The 21902-nt window shown below is 44.5% G+C and overlaps 1 protein-coding gene across 5 annotated transcripts in view; it reads left to right on the top strand.

Moving 5' to 3' along the window:
• The first annotated feature begins 8529 nt into the window (after positions 1-8529).
• The window catches only part of GPAT2 (glycerol-3-phosphate acyltransferase 2, mitochondrial), a 56085-nt gene continuing 42712 nt past the window's right edge, over positions 8530-21902 (top strand). For 2 of the 5 annotated variants that reach the window (XM_020780187.3, XM_078379570.1), the window contains exons 1-3: positions 8530-12739; positions 20677-20805; positions 21432-21545. In XM_020780187.3, coding sequence (XP_020635846.3) covers positions 20734-20805; positions 21432-21545 — 186 coding nt within the window. In that variant the 5' untranslated portion in view covers positions 8530-12739; positions 20677-20733. Of the gene's footprint in view, positions 12740-12841; positions 12861-16747; positions 16838-20676; positions 20806-21431; positions 21546-21902 lie in introns of those variants that run through there. The other 3 variants (XM_078379573.1, XM_078379571.1, XM_078379574.1) reach the window with 3 other exon arrangements.

Genomic DNA, 21902 nt, shown 5'->3' with positions numbered 1-21902 from the left:
CTTTTCCACTTGTTCCGGACAAAGCTTTTAGCAAGTGCGCTGCGCTATACAGTTACACTGGGTGGAGGCCATGGCCTCAGCCTGAGAAAATGGGGGGATTTGTCATTCAGCCAAAGCAGAAACCCTTTTTTTTTGGGTGGGGGAAGCAAACTCAAATGGAGTCTGAAATGAGTCACTGGTACAACTGGACAGTGAATCCCATAACTGGAGTCTTCCTCTCTGCTTCAGGGATGAAGATCAGCCTTGAGGCCCCACAGCATGGCAGCCCTCATGAGGGATCGGTCCAGCTTTCTGGGTGTCTGAGAAAGCATGACTCTCTGACTGAGGTTTTATAAGGAAGAACACGCACTTGGTGTGCCTTTTGAGACGACTCGATCCACCTTCATGTCCCAGTCCAAGCTACAACCTGCATTGCGTTTGTTTTTCACTCTTCTCAAAGATGCCGTTCTTCTTTCAAAAAGGCATCCATTAGAGGTAATTACACCTATTCGGGGAAAAAGTGTGGCGCAAGGGGGCATCTCATGGGAAATGTTGTGTGGCCAAAAACAAAAAAACCACACCTGTGTATGAAAAGGAAATACAGACAAAAAAATGTACGCGGACTTGGCTGCCTATGGAAATGGAAAGAAACCTGGATATGCATTTTTGTGCAGAGTTGGTTTTTAAAACACAGTGCCAGGACATGACAGGTAAACTTGTGGTTTTTAAAAAGAGATCGCGACAGACAGTGAAACGGCATATTCACACACGCTAAAGCATGCCCTCCGTTCCCTCTCTCGTGCGACTCACAAACTCTGAGGGAACTTTGGCTTGTTTCTGTTTCCTGGGGTGTGTGTGTGTGTCTTCCAGGAAAGTAAGGATTCTGAGAGCCTCAGCCTGCTGTGCCATGCTTAGAAGACCATGTGTCATCCTCGAGACACTTGACTCTCAAAAACAGAGCATGTTTTTCATCAGTGGTGAAGCCCGGGCAAGAGTTATTAGTTCTGCTCAGCCTGCAAGCTTGTCAGCATCTCCTTTCAACTGTCAGCATCTTCCTGGCAGCTGGCTCACAGCCGGGACAACACGCGTGCCCTGCCATCAGCTGTTAACTCTTGGGTCGCTGCGGAAATAAACAAACAAAACCTTGTTTTGGGATTTTTGCAAGGGATTCTTGGTTTGTTCTGGGACAGGAAGTTTTTGCTTACTTTCTTGGCTGTTTTTTTTTTTAAAAATTCTTGGACTACAAATCCCATAATTCTCCATTCTGGGAGTTCTAAAACAGGTGCTTTTGCACACACCTAATGTGGCTCAGTGAGGTTCTTCTCCCAGCTTAGTCATATTTAGGTGTTTTAAAACCATATTTAAACCATATTTAACCATAAAGAAGGCTGAATGCCAAAGAACTGATGCCTTTGAATTGTGGTGCTGGAGGAGACTCTTGAGAGTCCCCTGGACTGCAAGGAGATCAGACCTATTCATTCTGAAGGAAATCAATCCTGAGTGCTAACTGGAAGGACAGATCCTGAAGCTGAGGCTCCAATACTTTGGCCATCTCATAAGAAGAGAAGACTCCCTGGAAAAGACCCTGATGTTGGGAAAGTGTGAAGGCAAGAGGAGAAGGGGACGACAGAGGATGAGATGGCTGGACAGTGTCATCGAAGCTACCAACATGAATTTGACCCAACTCTGGGAGGCTGTGGAAGACAGGAGGGTCTGGGGTGCTCTGGTCCATGGGGGGGGTCACGTAGAGTCGGACATGAGTTAACAACTAAACAACAACAACAAAAGCATTTAACAGTAATCAGGGATGCAGTTTTACCCATAGGAAGCTTTAGGAAAAAAACTGGACCATTTAAAACTTTTTAAAATCCCTGCTAGCTGTAAATCTTCAGTGCTTAGAGGATCAGGGATAAAAAGACAGAACGGGATGTTTTGGAAAGCTGATTTACATTTTTTAAAATCATATGCACACAAACACACAATCTTGCTGAGGAGGAAAAACAGAGTGCGCGTTTCCCTCCAGGCTGCATTTTGAGCCCCCTCCACCCTGAAGTCCCTAGGAGAATTAAAATAAACAGGCTTTGTTAAATATGCCATATATCTTTCTTTCTTTTTTCCCCTTCTGAGGCCAACCGATCACACACAGAGCATTTGGTGACTCTCCATTTATTGCCAACTCACCCATGTTAGATGTGGGGCTTAATTTCAGCCAGTGATACTAAGGGGCACTTGAATTTTAATGACCTCAAAGGGGGTCTGTGTGAAAAGCTGTCCTGAGGGAGATGCCAGGCTGAGATGTGTGGATATCAAGCTAAGCCTGGTGGCTGTAAATTTCTCCCCCCCCCATGTCCTATCTTTGATGAGTTAGTGACCGAGTGACCGAACTAACCGTGGGACACCCCTGACTTCCCAGCCAGAGAGCTCAACCACTAAGAATACTCAATTTCAACATGCGTGGCCTGCAGCTTTGAAGACACGTATATGAGTTTTTATTGGATCAAGGTTTCCAACATCATGCCTACCACGGGGTCTCGAAACTCTCCGGGTGACCCTGTAAATCTGTTCGTGGGATGGCTCTGTGTGCTGAAGATGTTTCTCTCCCCAAGGGTGCTGTTTATCCTAGCTAGGATCAGCCCCGAGAAACCCTAAGTGTTTCTTTTACTGCTCTCTCTTGAATAACCATCGTTGACACTGCTCTCTCCCACACATCTTGAATTCCTCCTCGGTGTCTTTCTCTTTACGACTTCAGCGAATTATCCTAAAACAGTCCACCTACAAACTGCTCTCTTGACGATGATACACTGAGAAGTTCTTTTTTATTCTGGACCAGTCACGGAGAAAGCTGGGAACAAAGAAAGAATAGCAAACTTCTCCAGTCTAAAATGTGGTGTGGGTAGAACATTGCCATCAAAAAGCAGATGGTGAGGAATAGAGTTCTATGCCTTGAAGTCGGAACTAACTTAGGCAGAGCTTAACAGGGCTTTTAAGTAAGTAAGATATTTACACAGTGTTTTTACCAGTTCCACGTCCCCAGTGAGTTTCCGTGGCTAAACGGGAATTCGAACACAGAGCTTCTGAGTTCTAGTCTGTTGCTCTATCCGCCACACCGCACTAGGTATCCATAAAGAACACCCCTCTGTTTAAAAAGACAGTGAAGGGCAGACATCTGACCTCCACTCTGGTCATTTACTGAAACCAAGCAAAACAATTAAGATTTTCGAGTCATGAGCAGAGCAATGATAATGATACTTTAGCTGCTGAAAAGTAATGAGAAATAAGAATAAGAAAATGAGCTCCCATTTAAAAAAAAATAACATTGTAATGGCCAAAATCCTCTTGCTTAGCTTAGTAAATTGCACTAGGGTAAGCCCGTGGAATCAATGGGGATTTGGTGAGTCAACTTCCCCATGAGTTCTGTTGATTCAAATGGGCCTTCTCTAATGGGTGCTTACTATCCTACTGTAGTGTGACTTCATTCAGTGGCTTAAGTCGCTGGCTACGAAGTTGGGAGTTTGATTCCCCCCACGGTGCCTCCTTGACAGGGGCTGGACTCGATGATCCAGAGGGTGACAGGATTTTAGCAGCCAACGCTGAGTCCTACCAACTTTATCTTTCAGCGAGCAACATAAACCAGAGAGGTCCCTGCCCCAAGGAACTTACAATGCACCTCTTGATCCAGAAGGATCAGATTGCCTGTCCTTCCACGCTTCTTAGGTGCCACCTGTGTTAAGAAGCTGCATTGGTGAGATCTGGGGGCTGGCATTCAACTGGGCATCAATGCGGCCCACCCAGAGTGGGATGATTCAGCCCAAGAGGATGGGCCTGGCTATTGTTCCTTTCTCCCTCTTTCTTCTTCCTTCTTCCTTCTTCCCCCTCGCCTTTCATACTTTCCATTCACTGGGCCCCCAAGCGCTATTTTGTCATCATGATGAAACAATAGCTCGTCAGGAGGAAACAATGGGGGAAAAGCAAGCAGGCATGGGCATGATTGAGGAGCAGACAGGAAAATTAATCTGTCAAAAACACCCTCCAAGCTCCCCAACTTCATTAGCTGACATTTCAATTAATTCGTGTTCTTCTTCCCGGCCCTGTTAAGTGCTCTGATTGGGAGACATGTTCACTGCGAGTTCTTCATGCCGTCCATCTATTTCTGCAGAACATCTGGAAAGAACCCTTAGGATTGCCACAGGTCTTGCTGGACTCCGAGACTGGGTGCGGAGGTCTCCTGTTTTCCTGGAACTGCCCCGTGTTCAGGTTCCCGGACGTAAAGAAGCTTCAGTGCAGGACAACTTGTCAATGATATGCACGCAGATGGTCTTTTTCAGCATTCAATGAAGTGCATGGGTACTGGGTGTGGAGGGCATTTGTGGTGAAGCAGAGCACCCATGTGAACAGGTGGGAAGACCATACTGTGTTTTCACCCAAATGTCTTTTCTTTTCTAGATCTACATGTAGATTGGGACTCCTGTCTAAAGCAGGAGATCAGGGCTCTTCAGGGGTTGTTGGGCTTCAGATCCCATTTGGCTTAGGCAGATAAGGAATGCAGGAGGAGGCAACCCGGAGACCACAGATCCCACCCTCTTGCTTTACATTTTGACTTCAGAGGGCACAAGATCCTCTCACTATATACGTAGCCCTACATATAGGACACTCCTCTGCCTTCGAGCCACACTTTGGATTTTTAGCTGCGACTGCCAAAACTTTGTCGCGGGAGGAACACAGGGCCCTTCACACACTGCAATGCATGAGGCTGCCCCTTCACAACCCACTCCTCTCTCCCATCCCCTTCTGCCAAGTAAATAAGCATAACTGATGTATTATTTCTTCCTTCCTCTCTCTTTTTCTTTTCTTAGAAGGTGACTATTAAGAAAACTCCTCAGCAGCACTTAAGGGAGAGCATTTCAATCCCATCACACAAGATGGTTAAAACGCCTCTGTGAGACAAACGGTAAATTGCTCCCTTATTTTGAGGGCGTTCCATTCCTGAATCTTGAACCAGCTGGAAAGGAAGGAAGGAAGGAAGGAAGGAGGGAAGGAAGGAAGGAAGGAAGGAAGGAAGGAAGGAAGGAAGGAAGGAAGGAAGGAAGGAAGGAAGGAAGGAAGGAAGGAAGGAAGGAAGGAAGGAGGGAGGGAGGGAGGGAGGGAGGGAGGAAGGGAGGAAGGAAGGGAGGAAGGAAGGAAGGAAGGAAGGAAGGAAGGAAGGAAGGAAGGAAGGAAGGAAGGAAGGAAGGAAGGAGGGAGGGAGGGAGGGAGGGAGGAAGGCAGGGAGGGAGGGAGGAAGGAAGGAAGGAAGGAAGGAAGGAAGGAAGGAAGGAAGGAAGGAAAGGAAGGAAGGAAGGAAGGAAGGAAGGAAGGAAGGAAGGAAGGAAGGAAGGAAGGAAGGAAGGAAGGAAGGAAGGAAAGGAAGGAAGGAAAGGAAGGAAGAAGGAAGGAAGGAAGGAAGGAAGGAAGGAAGGAAGGAAGGAAGGAAGGAAGGAAGGAAGGAAGGAAGGAAGGAAGGAAGGAAGGAAGGAAGGAAGGAAGGAAGGAAGGAAGGAAGGAATAAAAGAAAGAAAGAAAACCAGGAAAGGTCCGGAAACCGATTACATCTAGATATCACACGGCAGAGATGAAAATGGGGGGTATGTGGTGGGAAAAGTAGGCAGGGCCTAGGCTGTGCACAAAGACAGTCCAAATTCCATCCTCCACACCTCCAGGCAGGGCTGTTTTAATTCATAATATTTGTGTTGTTGTCACGTGTCGTCAAACCACCTCCGACTCATGGTGGCCCTATAAATAAGCGAACTCCAAAATGCCCTGTCCTCAAATGCCCGGCTCAGCTCTTGCAAACTCAAGACTGTGACTTCCTTTAGGGAGTGAGCCTTTCTCGTATTGGGTCTTCCTCTTTTCCTGCTGCCTTCCCACCTTTCCCAGCCTGATGGTCCCTTTCCAGGGAATCCTCTTGCCTTCTGAAGACCTGGGGATTTGGTAAGTCAACTCCTTTGTAAAAGTTCCATGGATCCGGTGGGCCTACTCTAACTGTGAGTTCCTATGCTAAGCATAGGATGTCAGCCATCATCTTCCAAGCCCCCATTCACAGTGGCAGCATTTGACGAAGTAGATTCTCTTTTCGGACAGGATTTCCCCTCTCTGTCAAAGGCATCCTGAACTCATTTGTGACAAGACTGTATTTTTACTTCTCTCTCTTTCACGGATGGAGTTCTCCTCCACCTCTGAGAGGTTAAAAATATTTATTCATACTTCTGACGGATCCAAGATACTGTGTGATTCATAGTGTTGTCCGCCATGAACCAAGATCCGTGTCAAAAAGTTGAGGACTGTGGTTGCATCGCAATCGTCCTCATTCATGCCTCGTTGGACTTGCGTCATATTAATTATCCTGTTCCTCATGGGTTCTACAAGCTGAAACATGTTGAAGGTCAAAAGTTATTCAGATATGCAGAGATGAGCAGCTGTTCTTTACAAATAATGTTTAAAAAGCACTTATCCCAGCCTGGGAAATGTTAGAGTTTCTCACCTGTAACATCTGGGTAATTTTCTTGGGATGCCTAGGTCTCTAATCTGCCTTTATCTGATTTCTTATTTTATGGGTGGACTGTTTTGTTGGAAAGGTATCCATCTGCCTTGGGGGTCTCTCTGTCAAAACTGGAATTCAAGGCAGTTCACAATATAATATTATTCCTTAGTTACTTTGCTGTCATGCCGGAGAAGAATCTCTTGCGAGGGTTTGGGAGTTCCCGCCAGGTAAAGCCGAGGCCTTTCCTTGGCTCAGGGTCAGGCCACCTTCACAGGTACCCTTGGTGGGGACGCGGGAGAGGAGGGCCTTTTCCGTGGCTGCTGCTCCTGGACTCTGGAACTCCCTGCCACTGGGAGGCCAGGCTGGCCCCATCTTTGCTGTCCTTCTGCAAGCAGTTCGAGACCTTCCTCTTCAGACAGGCTTTCTTTGAGTGACTGGCTGCCTAAATGGGGCTTTTAAATAGATTGTTATGCATTACTGCTTTTGACTGTGTTTTTAGTATTGCTTTTGTTTCTCAAAGCGGCATTTGTGCCTTTTAAATATTTGTACACTTATTGTTTTTAACTTTAGATATTGTCTTTTAATACAGACCACTTTTGTATATTCATTGTTTTTAGCATCAACTCTTGTCTTTAAACGATCTAAGCTGCCTTGGGTCCTTCTTAAGGAGAAAGGTGGGGTAAAAATATTTTAATTAAATAATAAATAAAAAACGATTGGCTAGCGCTGGACAGATTGACAGCAAAGCCCCTCCCAGCCACACCAACCATAAGCAGCATACAAGATTGTTAAAAACTCCTAACTACATTCATTCATTTGTTCGTTCATTCTTCTTCTTCTTCATAACAACAACAACTGCTATGAAAAATGGAAAGACTTGCAGAAATGCACTTAGGAGCCAGATGTAAATGGGGGGTGGGGGGAAAGGAAGAGCAGCTTAGTAAAACAGACAACCATGTGGAGAGCAAAGAGGAATGGCCCCCAGCCAAGAGGGAAGAAATTAATGGCCTTCATCAGGCTCAGAGGGACAAACACTGAGCAGAGGATGTTATTGCACCCTTGAGAAACCACATCGGATGATTGGAATGCCTGAGAATAAGGACAAAGGGGAACCTCTCGGCCTCGAAGGCGAGGCGAGAAGAGACCCAGGAGAAATTGCGGAGCCGGGCAGGGGCCTTTTTGCACAAACAGAGCTGAACCAAAAGGCGGCTTTGGGATGTTTTCCCTCCCCTCCTCCTTGGCCAAAGTGGTGGTGGTGGTGATGGGGAATGAAGAAAGAAGAGTGTCAAGGAAGGGAAGGAACACAAAGGAGAGGGAGGATGGACAGAGGGGGAAGAAGGTGGAGAAAAGGCTGGTCAGGGGTGGCCGGACCGTTTGTGCAGGCCGGGCACTGCTCACCTAACCCCCCCCCCCGGGATGTTGGCAAGGCTTCACTCCTGAGTCCAAAGTCTGAGTCCAAATCTTTGATCCCAAGTCCCACGGCCCCCTCCCTGTCCGCAACGCCCCTCCCTATGAGCAGAGAAGGGGGTAAGAGGCTCCTGAATTGAGCAACGGAGGACACCGGGTAAGCGAGAGTCATGCTAAGGGCACTATGATAGGAGTCTTCGACTCCGACTCAGGACGACAAAGGCATCGAACCCACAGATGGGTATGTCCTTCGGGGGGGGGGGAGCACGCGCTGAAGCCAGCTGTGCTCTTTCCTAGCCTGATCTCCCCCAGATCCGTACATGATGTCTTGATCGCCTGGGAGGAGAAGCAAGATCGAAATGTGAATTGAACATAAATGAACAACAGAGAGATCATAGGTTTTACACATGCGGGTACGTCTGTTATCGGAGTTGGGGCTGAAGTGGGGTTCTGGTACGGCTGAGGGCTTCCAAACAGCCCAGATCTGACCCACATCTTTCCAGGGAGGGACACTTGAGTCCCGGGACTCGCTATCAAGTCGGACTTGAGTCGCACCAGTGACTCGACTCGGGATCCCCCCCCCAAAGACTCAGACTTGACATTCAACACAGAAATCAACCACCCTCTCCCTTTTTTCTGGGGAACAAGCTCATTTTAATAGGGACTCAGGATTCAGGACTTGGTAGCAAAGCGTTGGGCTCAGCCGTGATACCCGGACCTGAAGGTTTGCGAACATCCCTGGATCCTACAGGCTGTCCTGTCCTTCTCCGTGTTTCTGCAAGACACAGAAGTCTCGAATGCACTTTTCTTTTCTGCTTTTCCATACCAGGAGGCCACGTCGGAGGAAGAAGACACCCCCCCTCTTCTCCTGTCATGTATTCAGAGAAGTTAATGTCAGCTTTTCATTCCGGAATGCTCCTCGCTGTACGGGCAACTCCATTAGTGCCTTTTTTTCCAATATCCTCTTTTCAAGCTACCCCGAGTGTGGCTGCCAGACATTTGTTCCTGGGAACTTGGCATGGATAACACTGCCTATAAAACCCACCGTGCACAAAATTAGGGAGCAGAGGTTGGCTGTCGTCTTTCAGGGCACTTTTTTGTGACTGTTTCCAAATTGGTATCTCTGATGGCAATTTCCAGACATTCTGGATTTGTGCTTGTTTAGCTGATGTTCTTAATTAAGTAACCACATTCCGCCTGCTTTGAAAAAAAAATAAAAACAAAACTTTGCGAACCAAAGAAAATGAAGAAAAAATGCTTTAAAACGGTCAATGGACAAGCTTGTGATTTATCCCAAGGGTTTTAGCACAGACTTTCATCCATCAAATGTTTGTTTCCAGGGCTTCGAAGCTGATCTGCTGCAGAGCTTGATCTGGCCCTCATTAAAGTCGATAATTTTTCTGTTGACTTCAAAAGGGAATGGATCTGTGATGTGCACAACCCGATCCTAAATGCTTTTGCTTGAAAGCAGGAGCTATTGATTCGGGCGGAATTAGCTCCGCAAAGCAAATGTGCTTCGCACGGCAACCTAAAATGACCTGCACATCGGACTGGACCCGACCATAACTGTGCAGATGCTAATGCACCAAGGGGTTTTGAGATGGGGGGTGTGCGCGTGCGGTGGTGGTGTTTCTGGTTTTGATCGGCTGAGTCGTCCTGATGCCACAGAGGGGTCAGGATGCGGACCGGTCTGTGGTTTCCACTGGCTCTTTTGAGTTGTAGATTTGTAGACACGGACATTATAACAGTGGCTGGAAATCCCATAATGACCCTTTGCTTTGGGTATGCCAGAACGCTTCTAGACCACATTGCTTTTAGTGCCTTGCTTTTTAACTGTTTATTTTGTCTTGCCTTTATCGGAAAAACATCAGTCAAGGTGAAACCAATTGGACATTACCAGCGGACAGGTAGTATACACAACTGTCCATTTAGAACCTCGCCTGGGAGGGTTCGAAATTTAAGCCAGCTTTGTCTGGATCTTCTATAAAACTCCAAGCACAAGGCAGGGCAAACAATCAAATACCACTTTGTTTGGAAGTAGGGACTCAGGGGCCCAAATCCTGAGGCTTGTTGGGTATTTTTTTTTTTTTTGCAACCTTCGATGCTGCCTTTAGTAGGTTTGGCTTGGAGGCATCTTTTTGGCCTGGGGTGACTTTCAATCTATCCAGCATTAACTGATCGTTCCTCCCCTGTCTCAGAATTCAAAGAGAGCCCCACGTTTCTGCTTCTTTCCCCCTCTCTCTTCTCTGTTGGAAGCAGCGAGTTTGTTGAGGCCTGCCGTTGAAAGCAAGCAGTCATGTTTTGGGATTTTGCTGTTTGATCTGTTCAGAACTGTAAGTAAAGAAAATGTTTTTTTATTCTTTCCACTTCAAGTGTCTTGGAGTGAGTTATTGAGACTGTAAGTGCCAGTTGATGAGAAAAAGGGGTGGACTACTCGGGGGAACTCGAAGCTATTCTGCTCTGTGTATCTCTCCACTTCTGCTGTGCAGCTAGAGGAATTGAACCAAAAACAGAACACTGAAACATTTACCACACTAAGCAACAAGATGTTTGCTAATATATAGGGATTTATCAGAAGTCAGTCAGGCAAAAAGCCTGCCTGAAGAGAAAGGTCTTTGCATGCTTGTGGAAGGACTGCAAAGAGGGGGCCAGCCTGGCCTCCAGTGGGAGGGAGTTCTAAAGACTGGAAGCAGTAACAAAGAATAATAATTCAAGGGCCTTTTGCATTGGATATATCTGGAAAACAACAAGAGCATGATTTTGAAGAGGGCTTGGAAATGTTACTTTTTAAGACACTAACTTCCAGTGTCCCTCAGCTCATAAGGTCAGGTTGGTGGCGATCTGGCAAATTGCTGTCCTACACAGCAAGTATCTTAAGCTCCAACATATAAATGTACTGTATTCTATGGGTCTTCAAATATACAGGATTTTGTGCTGAAATAAACGTTGGATTTTCTAAACTTCCTCTCCTATCATTCTAAAATCTAAACATTTTTTTAAAAGGGGAAACCCTAACGTTTATTTACTGTTAATTTATGATTTTTTGGAAAACTTCTATTGAAAGTAAGACCTAGGGGGGAAATATGCTGCCTGCTGGCACTTATTATACTATGTCGGGGGCCAAGAATTAATAGTACAGTTGTTGCTACTGATTAGCCAGTTCTCTGGAGGCTAAAGTGATAGAAATAATAATTACTAGCAGGCCTTAATTAATATTTGCCAGAGGCTTAGCATATGTCTGAAATGAAATTGATTGTGAACAACACTGGTTGTGAAAATAGCGATGAATATCAGATTTGTATATTCATTCAGGGGTATGTGGTACGATTAGCGATCAGGTTGTTCTCAGGATTAAGGACAAGCAGTGGAAAAAAAATTCCTTTTCAGAGATATGACTCCCAGAATGGCATAGCATTATGGCAATTGTGTCTTGGGATACTGGCAGTAGTAATTAAAAAAAAAAGTTTCCAGTCTCTGCTAAAAAGAAAGTGGGAGGAGTCTAGAATTAAAATCAAGAGCTTTTAAAATTATATATTGTCTGCTAAATGGCTTCCCTATGCCAGAACGTTTGTGTAACGACTGGAAAGATAAGACAAAATCTTTATTGTGCAATCAGCAGATCATTGCAATATTAAAATAGGATTAATACACCAGCTTTGTATGTCAGTAGTATCATACCATAAGTATTTATCAATACATATAACTGTACAATGAAGTAAAATAATACTGATGTTTATATGTAAAATTAAACTATAAAATATGGCAATTGGTTATTTAAAACAATTGTTTCATTTTCGTTTAATACTAATCACATAGTATTTAACTTAATGCTTAATGTAATGAAGTACAACTTTACCTGCTAATGTTAAATTTAAACTAATTTAGGTTTCTGGATCCTGTAACTATAATAATCATTAGGCTTTTGGAACTAATATTCCAGACTTTTAGTTATTATTAGGTGTAATGTTCAGTTTTCTAAAAGGGTGTTAATTGATTGACTATTTAGTCATTTAAAATATTTATATCCCACTTTCTCTTCCAGCCACCACAATCCTTTGCTTTATTTCAATCTTGCAGTCTCTGTGGCTGTTAAGGGTCCCTCGTACACCTGCATTTGTCTATTTGGTCTATATGGGAGTTATTGTGCATTATGTTTTGATTTATTTTATCCTTTCTGATTACGACTGATTCTGGATTTTTTTTTCACATTGACAGTCCCATGTTGTAACTTTCTTCCCAGTTTCTCTCTGAATATCCTGTCAAGCATTTGGAATGCATTGAAAAATCTGGATCTTAATCAAAGCAGTGGCAAACCAGGGTGGTTATAATATTAACCTTTGTGTCAGTTGTCCTGGAGTCTACTTCCATAGAAAAAGCAGGTTGGGTCCCTCCAAAGCCCCAGTCTACCAGTATATTGGCTGAACACAGCGCTCCAACTTTAGAGGGCTGGTCTACCACCATAGAGGAAGGTCTCCAGCGGCCCAGTCTACCTGTACAGTATATTAATTGAATGACTCTGGAGGGCCGGCCTATCTCCCTTTAAACTTCCATTAGGTAGACTCTGCTCTGTACGTCTTTATGTGACCACGCACGCCGTGATTTCCTCCCTGGCCAAACATATGCGTGCCTACTCTAGAGTAAGTGCCAAGCGCTCAGGATCCCAACCTTTTTAAAGGCACACGAGTCTCGCGTTCGCACACCTTCGTTCCCACCCCCGACCCCGAGGAAGAGGGTTGGGTTTCTGCAACCCGCGTTGGTTCAGGGCGGAGTCGGGCTCGTCGCCTCCAAGTTCCGGCCGCTCTGCTTCTCCCCGGGCCGGGGAGTCGCTCCAGCAAGGTGGGTCCGTTCACACGAGTCCGGGAGTTGACGCGTGTTAGGGGCACAAGAGGAGATGACGCTCCCTGGCTTTTTGCCAGCGTGCACAGGGAGGAGTTTCCCCAGGCCTTCTTGCGTTTATGTGGGTATGCGTGAGCGTGTGAATGTGGGAACGTGCAACCAGAGAGGCCTCTCTCGAGCCTTACACGCGTGTTACTCCCGCTCTCGGCTTTGGAGGAGCAGGAAAAACCCCTTGTGGTTTGGGAGGATTTTGTTAACGGTGATGGTTTTCCTTGGAGAGATATACCTGTAGTTAACTAGTGATGTAACAAAAAGACACATCTTGAGATAATTTGAATAATCGATGATCCAGAGGGTCCCTTCCAGCTCTGCAGTGCAAAGTTTTTATCATCATCATCATCATCATCATCATCATCATCATCATCATCATCCACAGTTGCGACCCCAGCTTTCAACTCATCTTTTACTCAGTTACATCATCTGCAGCCATCATCATCCGTCTTGGCTTGTCTGCTTGGCCAGTTTCCACCATAGCAAGCAGAGACTCACCTTCTCCCCCCACCCCCAGCACTTTTCCGCTACCCTGCAGATGTTCAGGATGGGACCTCATGTCATGTAGCCTAGTATCAGAACTGCACAATCTTAGTAGTCAATAATTCAACTCCCACGTCTTCCTGTCTAGCTTGGTTTCTCCACTTCCGCCCACTGTTTGCATTAATGGGATAATAATCCTGACCTAAATTATAGGGTGGTTTGGAAAGCTAACAGTGTACAGGCACCAGAGAGGGAAACCTTGGTATCTATAGGAAACTGTACATGATGCATTAGTTTTAAATACAGAACCAGCTGTATATTTTGATTCAAACATGTCGGGAGTAAAGATCTCATCTGTGGCAGGAATTACTGTGTTTTAAGCTAGAATTTCTGAGTCCCGCTGGCCCAAATCCTGCCCCTTAGCTGAGCAAATGGCGTAACTTAAAAGTGGCTGCTCATCGGCAGTTGGGTCAAGACCTGCATATTTTTTACCCAAGAAGGTCCAACTTTCTCTTACAGGTCTTTGCACAAACTTAATTCTCCGTCGTTAAAATAGGTACAGTCTTTGCAAGATGGTGGGTTCTGCTTTGGTGGGCCTCGGAGGCCATCCGGCTTGTTTTACAAATGCTCCTGAAATGGATCTCTCATGCTTCCGAGTAGGAACGGGCTGTTCTCCATTTTCAAAAGACCAACAGCTTGGTCATAAGAAGGCCTTTATGCGGTCTGTACGGTTCCTTCAGAGGTGCTGAGCTGGATCAAGGAAAGGGTGATGGATTATATGTGTGTTCTCGTTTATTAATTTTTCCTTTTCTTTAGAGGAGAATGGAAGGAAGGATGTTGCATTTCACTTCTGTGGATTTTTAATCTGGGGGGGTGGAGTGGTGACCCAAGCAAAGAGCCCGTGGAGTCAATGGGCTGGACAGAATGTCGGGCCTGGACACTAGCTTTCTCATGAGCTGTCCCGGGTTCAGATTCCTGCTTGGCCGTTGAAACTCGCTGGTGGAGAAGGCAGTCCTGGTAAAATCGCAACATCTCACATGGCTTGGAAACCTTGAGAGGGTTGCCGGAGTTTGGAAGTGATCTGTTGGCACATAAGAACAAGCTGTTCAAGGCAACGGACCCTTTAAAGCAAGTAATACAATTTGTGCATAATGGTGGCAGCAGTTTTGTGCGTGCTGTTCCGCTGTTTGTGTGTGTGTATATATAGAATTAGCTGTACAGTACTAACATGGCTACTTCTGCCAAATCTACAAAGAATTAGCTACTATTCTTTGCAGCTCTGCTTCGTGTTTATTTATTTGTACCTTTGCTTTCATAAACATCCCAGACCAGGCAACAGTGTTAAAACAGTGAAATAAATAAAACTAGTAACAATCAGGAAAAAAACCAAATAGACATGAGAAAGCTAGTGTCCAGGAAAACAGATTGTAATACAGTACTGTATAGGTTATTAAATGATGTTATGGCAAAAGCTGGATTATAAGTAATTTTTATTCTGCTTGTGAGGAATAAAAAGAAGACATGGCTGATTTTGTAGAAGTCTCCGAGCCTGGCTGGAAAGATGATGGTCTGGACGAAACCCAGAAAAATGGAAGGGCCAGGACCCGGAAATGTTTTCTTTCTGACCCCATTGCCTCTCTGGGATTTTATTCAATTTTCTTCTAACTGGAAAAAACTGGAAAAAACAACAACTGGAAATTGGACTGTTCTCTCAGAGGAGGGGAGGCGAGAAAGGACGATGAATTTTTTTTTCTCATTTTGGAATGAGTGAGATGCTTTTTAACGTTAGGTTGTGCTTCACTCAAAAGTGGAATATAAAGACTTCATTAAAACAACGGTGGGCAGAAAGAAGCTGAGGAAAGCATTAGTAGAACAGCAAGAATTTTTGTGACTCCCAAATGTAAAACAGCAGAAAAGTTATACATTCTCCCCGACCCAGCCGTCCCAAACTTGTGTCACTAATGAAAATTTCTGGAGCTGGGTGCCTGCAAGCAGACATCTGTTTCTTTATTCTTAACATATATTCACCGTTTGAGCTGCTATTCACATCTAGTGTTAGCTGGCGATCTTCACTTTTTGGTTTAAAAAAATAATAATTACTGCATTTGCAAAATCTCCCAGTTCATACACTGGAGAATGCATGTTCTTGTATTTCCTGCATCCAGGTACAATATATGGATATTTTCAGTGTTACTCAGAGTGTTTAACAGAATATTCAAATATATTGCTGGTCCTCTAATGTATGACCTTACGAGATTGTTTGGGTCCGCATAATACTTTATTTTCCTTACAGAAAAAAATTGTGGTTTGTGTTTGCAACTTGTACTGTATTTTCTCCCTTGCTCCTGAGCGGAGGGGGGGAGACTAGATGTTCTTAGGACATGACATGAAAGCAGTGACTAGCTGAAATTGTCTCCACTAACAAGCCCAAGGGGCCAGTAAAAATACAGTATTGCTGCAGAAGGATAAAAAAAAGGAAGCCAACAGGTTCAAAAACCCAGGAATTTCTGGAGTAAAAGCCCACCAGCTGAGCCTCAAAGGTTGCAGAATGCAACCTGTAAGTATGGGGTACTCTTCAGTTTCTCCCAAATTTTCAACCAACCATAACATTCCTGTATCAATCTGTATTTTTAGAAATTTTCCACAGCCTTTTTTTTCTGTTCTCTCTCACATTCCACAGTTATAATATTAATCCTAGAACTGCAGAGCTGAAGGGACCCGCTGGACCATCGATAATTCAAATTATCTCAAGATGTGTTGTTTTGTTACATCACTAGTTAACTACAGTTATATCTTTGAATCAGGATTGGTTTTAAATGTGTGCGTATATCATTTCTCTGGGATCATTAAATTATTTTGAGGTGGCTAGTGGTGGGCAGAAGTGCTAATTTTAGGTAGATGTGCAGAGCTGATTTTAGGGTATCTGAACTTGTTTGTATACTTCATTTTTATGTACAGTATTAAAATATTTTGAAACCCCTTTTTATCCTGGAGGCAGGGGTGATGGAGAGAATACAGACTGATGCCAGGATCTGATTAGAGCGTGCATGTGACTCTTAATTGTGTGAATGGTTGTGAATTTGTTAAAACCATTAAATGTAACCTACAAAGATAAATATGTCAGAACACTCCATCAAAACAAAACAAAAAAACAGCAAAAGACAATAAGATAGGTTTTAAAGAGCCAGTCAGAATGTCTTGGAAAGATTTTGGGCTGATATTTTATTATACAGTATTTCTCATGAGGTGCTTTGTGACTTGTCACCTGCATTCAGCTAGAATAATCGGCCAGCTTTTTTTGTTCCAAGGGATGAATAAAAACGTATTTTTTTAAAAAAATTAACCTTGCATTACAAAACTTTTTGTATGTCACTTCTTTCATTCCCAAGAAATGGCATTGTGCCGTGTTTAATTTTCGTTAGCAGAAAGTGAAAATGAAACAAGTGGAGTGGGTGGCACCTTAAAGGCTAACGAAGTCTAGATATTGTAATGTAATTGTTCATGAATTGAAAGCAATTACTAATGCATGTTAACTAACAGAGTGGAAAGTACTGTGGTTGATGTGTGAGTAATTACGTACAGTATTCATCAATATTTTGAGGCTTAACCTCTTCTACCTGTTTTTCTCGGTTTGTGTCTCGTGAATTTTGCAATTATACAAGTAATTTGAATATGAGCAGGTGGGTCATCAGCAATAGAAGAGATGGGAATGAAGGCGCAGGCCAGCTGATGTACAGGGCTTGCATTGGGTTGAACATTGCTGTAACTCAAAGTTTCTGTGGTCAGTGTAAGGACTGAATCCTCTGCCCTTTGTTAGAGAATTTCCATCAGAGTTTAAAGTGGCTGCAAACCTTTAAGGATTCTGTTAATAAGATTTTAATCATGATTTAAGATGGCTTTTGCTTAGAAGCTGGTTTGCAACATCGGTACCCCAGTTATGCTTTTTAGAGTTGCATTGTCCTTAGTCAGCAGCTGATTGCACCTTATTGTGTTAAGCTTCAGGCATTTCTCCTGGCCTGCTGCCCTTTTTAAGCCTCTAGGCTATCAGATTGCCTTCTGTCTTGCATAATTATTCCATATTGAGAAGAAAACATAATGTTCAACTATCTTCTTTTGGTAGCTTCTAAATATATTGCATAAAATGTATGGGAAATTGGGCAACATAGAAGACGTATTTCCTAAATAAGCAAGGAAAGGCAGATGGTATATGTGGTTCAGTGGAACAGAAATGGGGGAGAATGCTAGAAAATTCGCACAACCAAAGAGCAGATTTTGCCCCTCAAAGATATTAGAATAAGAAATTGGTGTAATCTGAGTGTGAAATATGTATTGCCACTGTGATGGTTCATCTTGATGGGTGGAGTGCGAAATTAAAAATCCAATTCCATTTTTAAAAATTGGATTCTTTTTTTAAAAAAACAAATATCTATTACATGGGGTGTGTTTCTTCAGATTATGCTCCTTGCGTTGTTTAAAGCCTCTGTGTTGTTTTAAACCAGCCTGTTTTGTTGATCGTGACCAGTCAGCCTGCAGATTTCTTCGGGATTTTAAAATGGCAGACTTGAGTTGAATTCGAACAAGGTCTGTCCTAATGTATCACTAGAAATTGTGGTTAGGTTTGCAGAATAACACCATTTTAAAAAATTCATTTAAAAACACATACATCAGAAAATCCATGCCATTCTACATTACGGACAGGTTGGAACTCAGGTGTCCCTTTGGAAGCTGCCGATCTGAACGTCCATATTGAGACACCCCGGTTGCGGCATGCCAGGACACACTGGGGTGGGCTGGGGGGGGGGGAGAAGAAGCAGCGCTTTGTTTCATGAGGGCCAAAATTAGGAGAGGAGGGGTCTGGGGTTTTGAACATGCAAGCTGGAAGCCTAAGACTTGAAAGGGAACCCGGGGCCTTGGCAGCCTGTGTAGGCCCTGAAGGGAGAGGATGGATGTTGCTATGGCAACCCTAGGGAAGTGGCATTTACTGGGTGGGCCAGAATTCCTGTTAAATGGGGACACCCCTGAGGTATGGAGAGGGCACCACCACTATCATAATCATCATCAATCATCATCATCACCATCATCATCATCAACATTATGTGGCAGGGGCATGCTGGCGAAGTCCTGGTTCACTTGCTTGGTCTTCATCCCTGCGTTGGTGCACCTCACCAATTTTGGGAAGTGAGATGAGAGCTATAAGCTTATGGGCCTCTTACGCACAAAAGGGAGTTGCAAACGGTGTTGTTTCCTCCCTTTGTGAGCAGCAGCTTTGTGTAGGCACACAAACTCAAAACATGTCCCACCCCCATTAGGGATCATCCCCACTGTGTCAGTGTGCAAGGTTGTGGCCTGTGAGAACAGGCGTGGGGGGGGGGAGCCAGGATGGCATGGTGTGAACATGAGAATGGTTTTACGTGGACCTCCCTATTTCTGGCACCCGTAGGGGAAGTATGTGTGTGTTTGCATGCTTACAACAAAGCCATGACAATTCAGACTTTTGCAGCACCCTTTAAAGATGCCACTTCAGATGTCTCTGAATGTTTCAGACTCCATTTTCCCGAATCCTTGAGTTTTGGCTGTGTTTCTGGGATTTTTGCAGGTTGAAGCCCAAATCATCTGGAAACCAGAAGCTGGGAAGCTCTGTTTTAATTTCAGTATATCCTTTTCTTGACAAAACTGTGGCTTTTAAGCAACCAATTTTTCCCTGTTTCAAAAAAAAACCCCATTCCATCTGCTTTTCAGAGACCACAGCCTAACCATCACCAACCAACTGACAGACTTATGGCCAGATTTATGTTTAAGTCTGAAAAGTTTATATTGAAAGAGAAAGTGTCAAAATACTTTCTCTTTCGCTTTTGTTTAATCCACATTTGCTTTTGTTATGCATGCAGGACCAGACTAACGTGGCTACTACCTCCTTGATACTTTGGCTGCCGGGAGATTTTTGCCCAACAGCATCTGGAGTGTATAAACAAGAAAAAAATTATGATGTTGCCTTTGAAAGGTTTATTTCAGTGCGGGCTTTTTGTGGATTGCACAGTCTTGTCTTGGCAGAGACGATCCTGGAATAAATCTGCGAAGTCTTAAAAGTTGCCAAGAGCTGTTTATTTTTGGTTCCGTCATACCTGCAGAAACTGAGTTTACGTGACCACCTCTTTCAAAAATGCGGTTTCTGGGGAATCATTTTTGAACCTTCTGCTGCAGAGCTTTCTGGAGATGCCCTTGCAGGTGGAAACCGCCTGGCAGTGAACCGTTCGCATGCCAAAAGGCCTGGCTCAGCGTGGGTGTCTTGTGCCAGCTTATAGATGGAGCCTACCTGCATGTATTTACATCTCGTTCAGATCCGTTTCTTGGGGAGCTCTGTTTGAGCTGCTGTTTCCTGCTGAGGAGCTGGTTTGCCAAACTGAGCCGTAGGGAAGCGTGGGAGGAAACAGTTCTACTGGTATAGGAGCCATATTTCAATGAGGCTGTTTTTCCCCACTCTTTCCTGGAGAACTCTGGCCACGTGGGCTGGTTAGTTTCATTCACTGTCTTTTCTCTTTCTCTCTCTCTCTTCCTTTGGGAAAAATGGGTTTCTCTGGCAAGGGGTTAAGCCCTTACCCAGCTCTGAGAGGTGATGTTTTCTTGCTGAGGCTGCTTTAAGAATGATTGAAGGGGTTGTGAACAGCCTTCACTTTTCCTTTTGACCGGCACAGTTTCCTGTTGCTCTTGCAAGGGAGGGCATAGTAAATCTTGGGGATTAAAAGCAGCTATACATGTATTGCCTGCTTGCTTTGTGGGTGCAGGTATGGGGTCACTAATGAAGGGGTGTAGACCACGCTGTGAAGGTAGTTTCATGCCACTGTTGTGAACACTAGGACATTCTCGCCTTTTCTGGATCCCTTGTAAGCTAACCTTGACTCCTCCGTCGTCTTTCAAAGAGTTACACAATACATGTAAACCAGGGGTGGAAAGAAGGTCGGCTTAGGAAAGGTGGAAGGGGATTCTAAAATTTATGTTCCTTTCCGTTTCCAAAATGGAAGGAAAGATGGTGCACTCACTGGCGGAAAGCTGATGGCTTTCTGGGTGCTAGGATTGGGTTTCAAAAAACATTGGCATAAGGGGCTCATACGCTGGTTCTGCAGAATGCTTTCTGTGTTAGGAGCAGCAGTAGGCCTGTTGAGACACGTGAAGATGCAGAAGGTATCTTAAAGACGAAGAGGTTCCATCTGACATAAGCGCTTGCAGGGTGCATTCTCATTCTAAAACATAGGTAAACCATTACCACCAGCACCCAATTTTTAAAGGAGGTCACCATGCAGTACTCAGGTCAGGCAAGCCTTGGTATCACAGTCTACCACAGAACCTCTTTTGAAGCTAGAAGGTGCACAGTCAGTCATTGCTGTTTTTAACACTTTTCCCACTAGTCTTGCCTTCCCACGTGTTGAGGAATCCAGAAGGGAACTTGCAACTGGTTTTGACCAATGGCTCTGGTAGACAAAGGGTCACCTGGATACACCCTTCAGAGTCAAGAGAAGTTGCAGCATCCGAAACAGGTATGTGGGCTGTGCCGAAAACATGGGAGTCTTGTTTGGTAAGGGATGGCGTTGGGTCGAAACTTTGCAGCCTTAACGTGAAGCACCTCCCTGGGTTGAGCTAGGATTTCTTCTAAGCAAAGAGGGTGTTTTGGGGGTGGGGAGAGAATCGCAGGACACATCAGCTTGTTGGGTAGATGTTTGTTAGGGTGGAAAAGATGGCAACACACTTGTCCTTCAAGATTGGAATAGGCAGCATCTTTAAACCTTATATCCTGGACTATGTTGACTCTTGTGCTTAAACATGCCAAAAAAATAAAATTACACACTGCGAGAAATACAGTAGGTGTGTGTGGTTTTGCTGTTTTGAAGAGTTCTGATCAAGAGACTGGAAATTGCAGTGAAATACCCTTAAAATACTTGCTGGTTGCTTTGTCAGGAAAGAACCCTCATGCTACTCATTTTCCCCCAAGACTTGCTCTTGAGCTGCACAGATGGGTTTCAGGAGAGGGAAGAAAATCTGGGCTGCCATGGCATTGCAGGCTCGGGATCTGCTAATGCATGAATGTTCAATTAAAATGCATGCTGATTTGAAGACTTGGGCACCGTAGGGAGCGTAGTAAACAGGTCTTTGCTTCTTCTTTTAGATGAAATCCTGGCCTTCAGATTTGGGGCTCAAGATGGAAATTGCCGTACCCTTTTTGGGCAAATGCCGTCCGTTTGTGGGGCGCTGCTGCCAGCGATGCACTCCAAAGAGCTGGGTAAGGCGTTGGTGGCCAAGGAGACGGTTCCGAAAAGGGTATATCTCCTAGAGCAGTGGTTCTTAACGTGGGCGATAATGCCCCCCAGAAGGCGATTTTATTTTTCAGGGGGGCAGTAGAACAAAAAGGGGTGGTGTGGGGGCGCTGGAGCAGAAGGGGGGCGGTAGGGGGGCGCTGGAGCAAGCCAAACCTGTGAAGATGGCTACAGCCTTTTTACAGTGTGCATGAATATATATTTTCCTCCAATCTTAATTTAGTTTCTGAGTTTTTGTCTTGAAAGTTTTAGCTCCTGCATTGCAGTTTGTTTTTATGCCCTTTTTAATATTTCTTTTTGCGTCTTAAAATTCGCTTGCAACT

This window comes from Pogona vitticeps, chromosome 8 (genome assembly GCF_051106095.1).
Source record: "Pogona vitticeps strain Pit_001003342236 chromosome 8, PviZW2.1, whole genome shotgun sequence".
Taxonomy (NCBI): Eukaryota; Metazoa; Chordata; class Lepidosauria; order Squamata; family Agamidae; genus Pogona; species Pogona vitticeps.
Note: the sequence above shows the minus strand (reverse complement) of the source record. Positions and strands in the feature narration are given on the sequence as shown.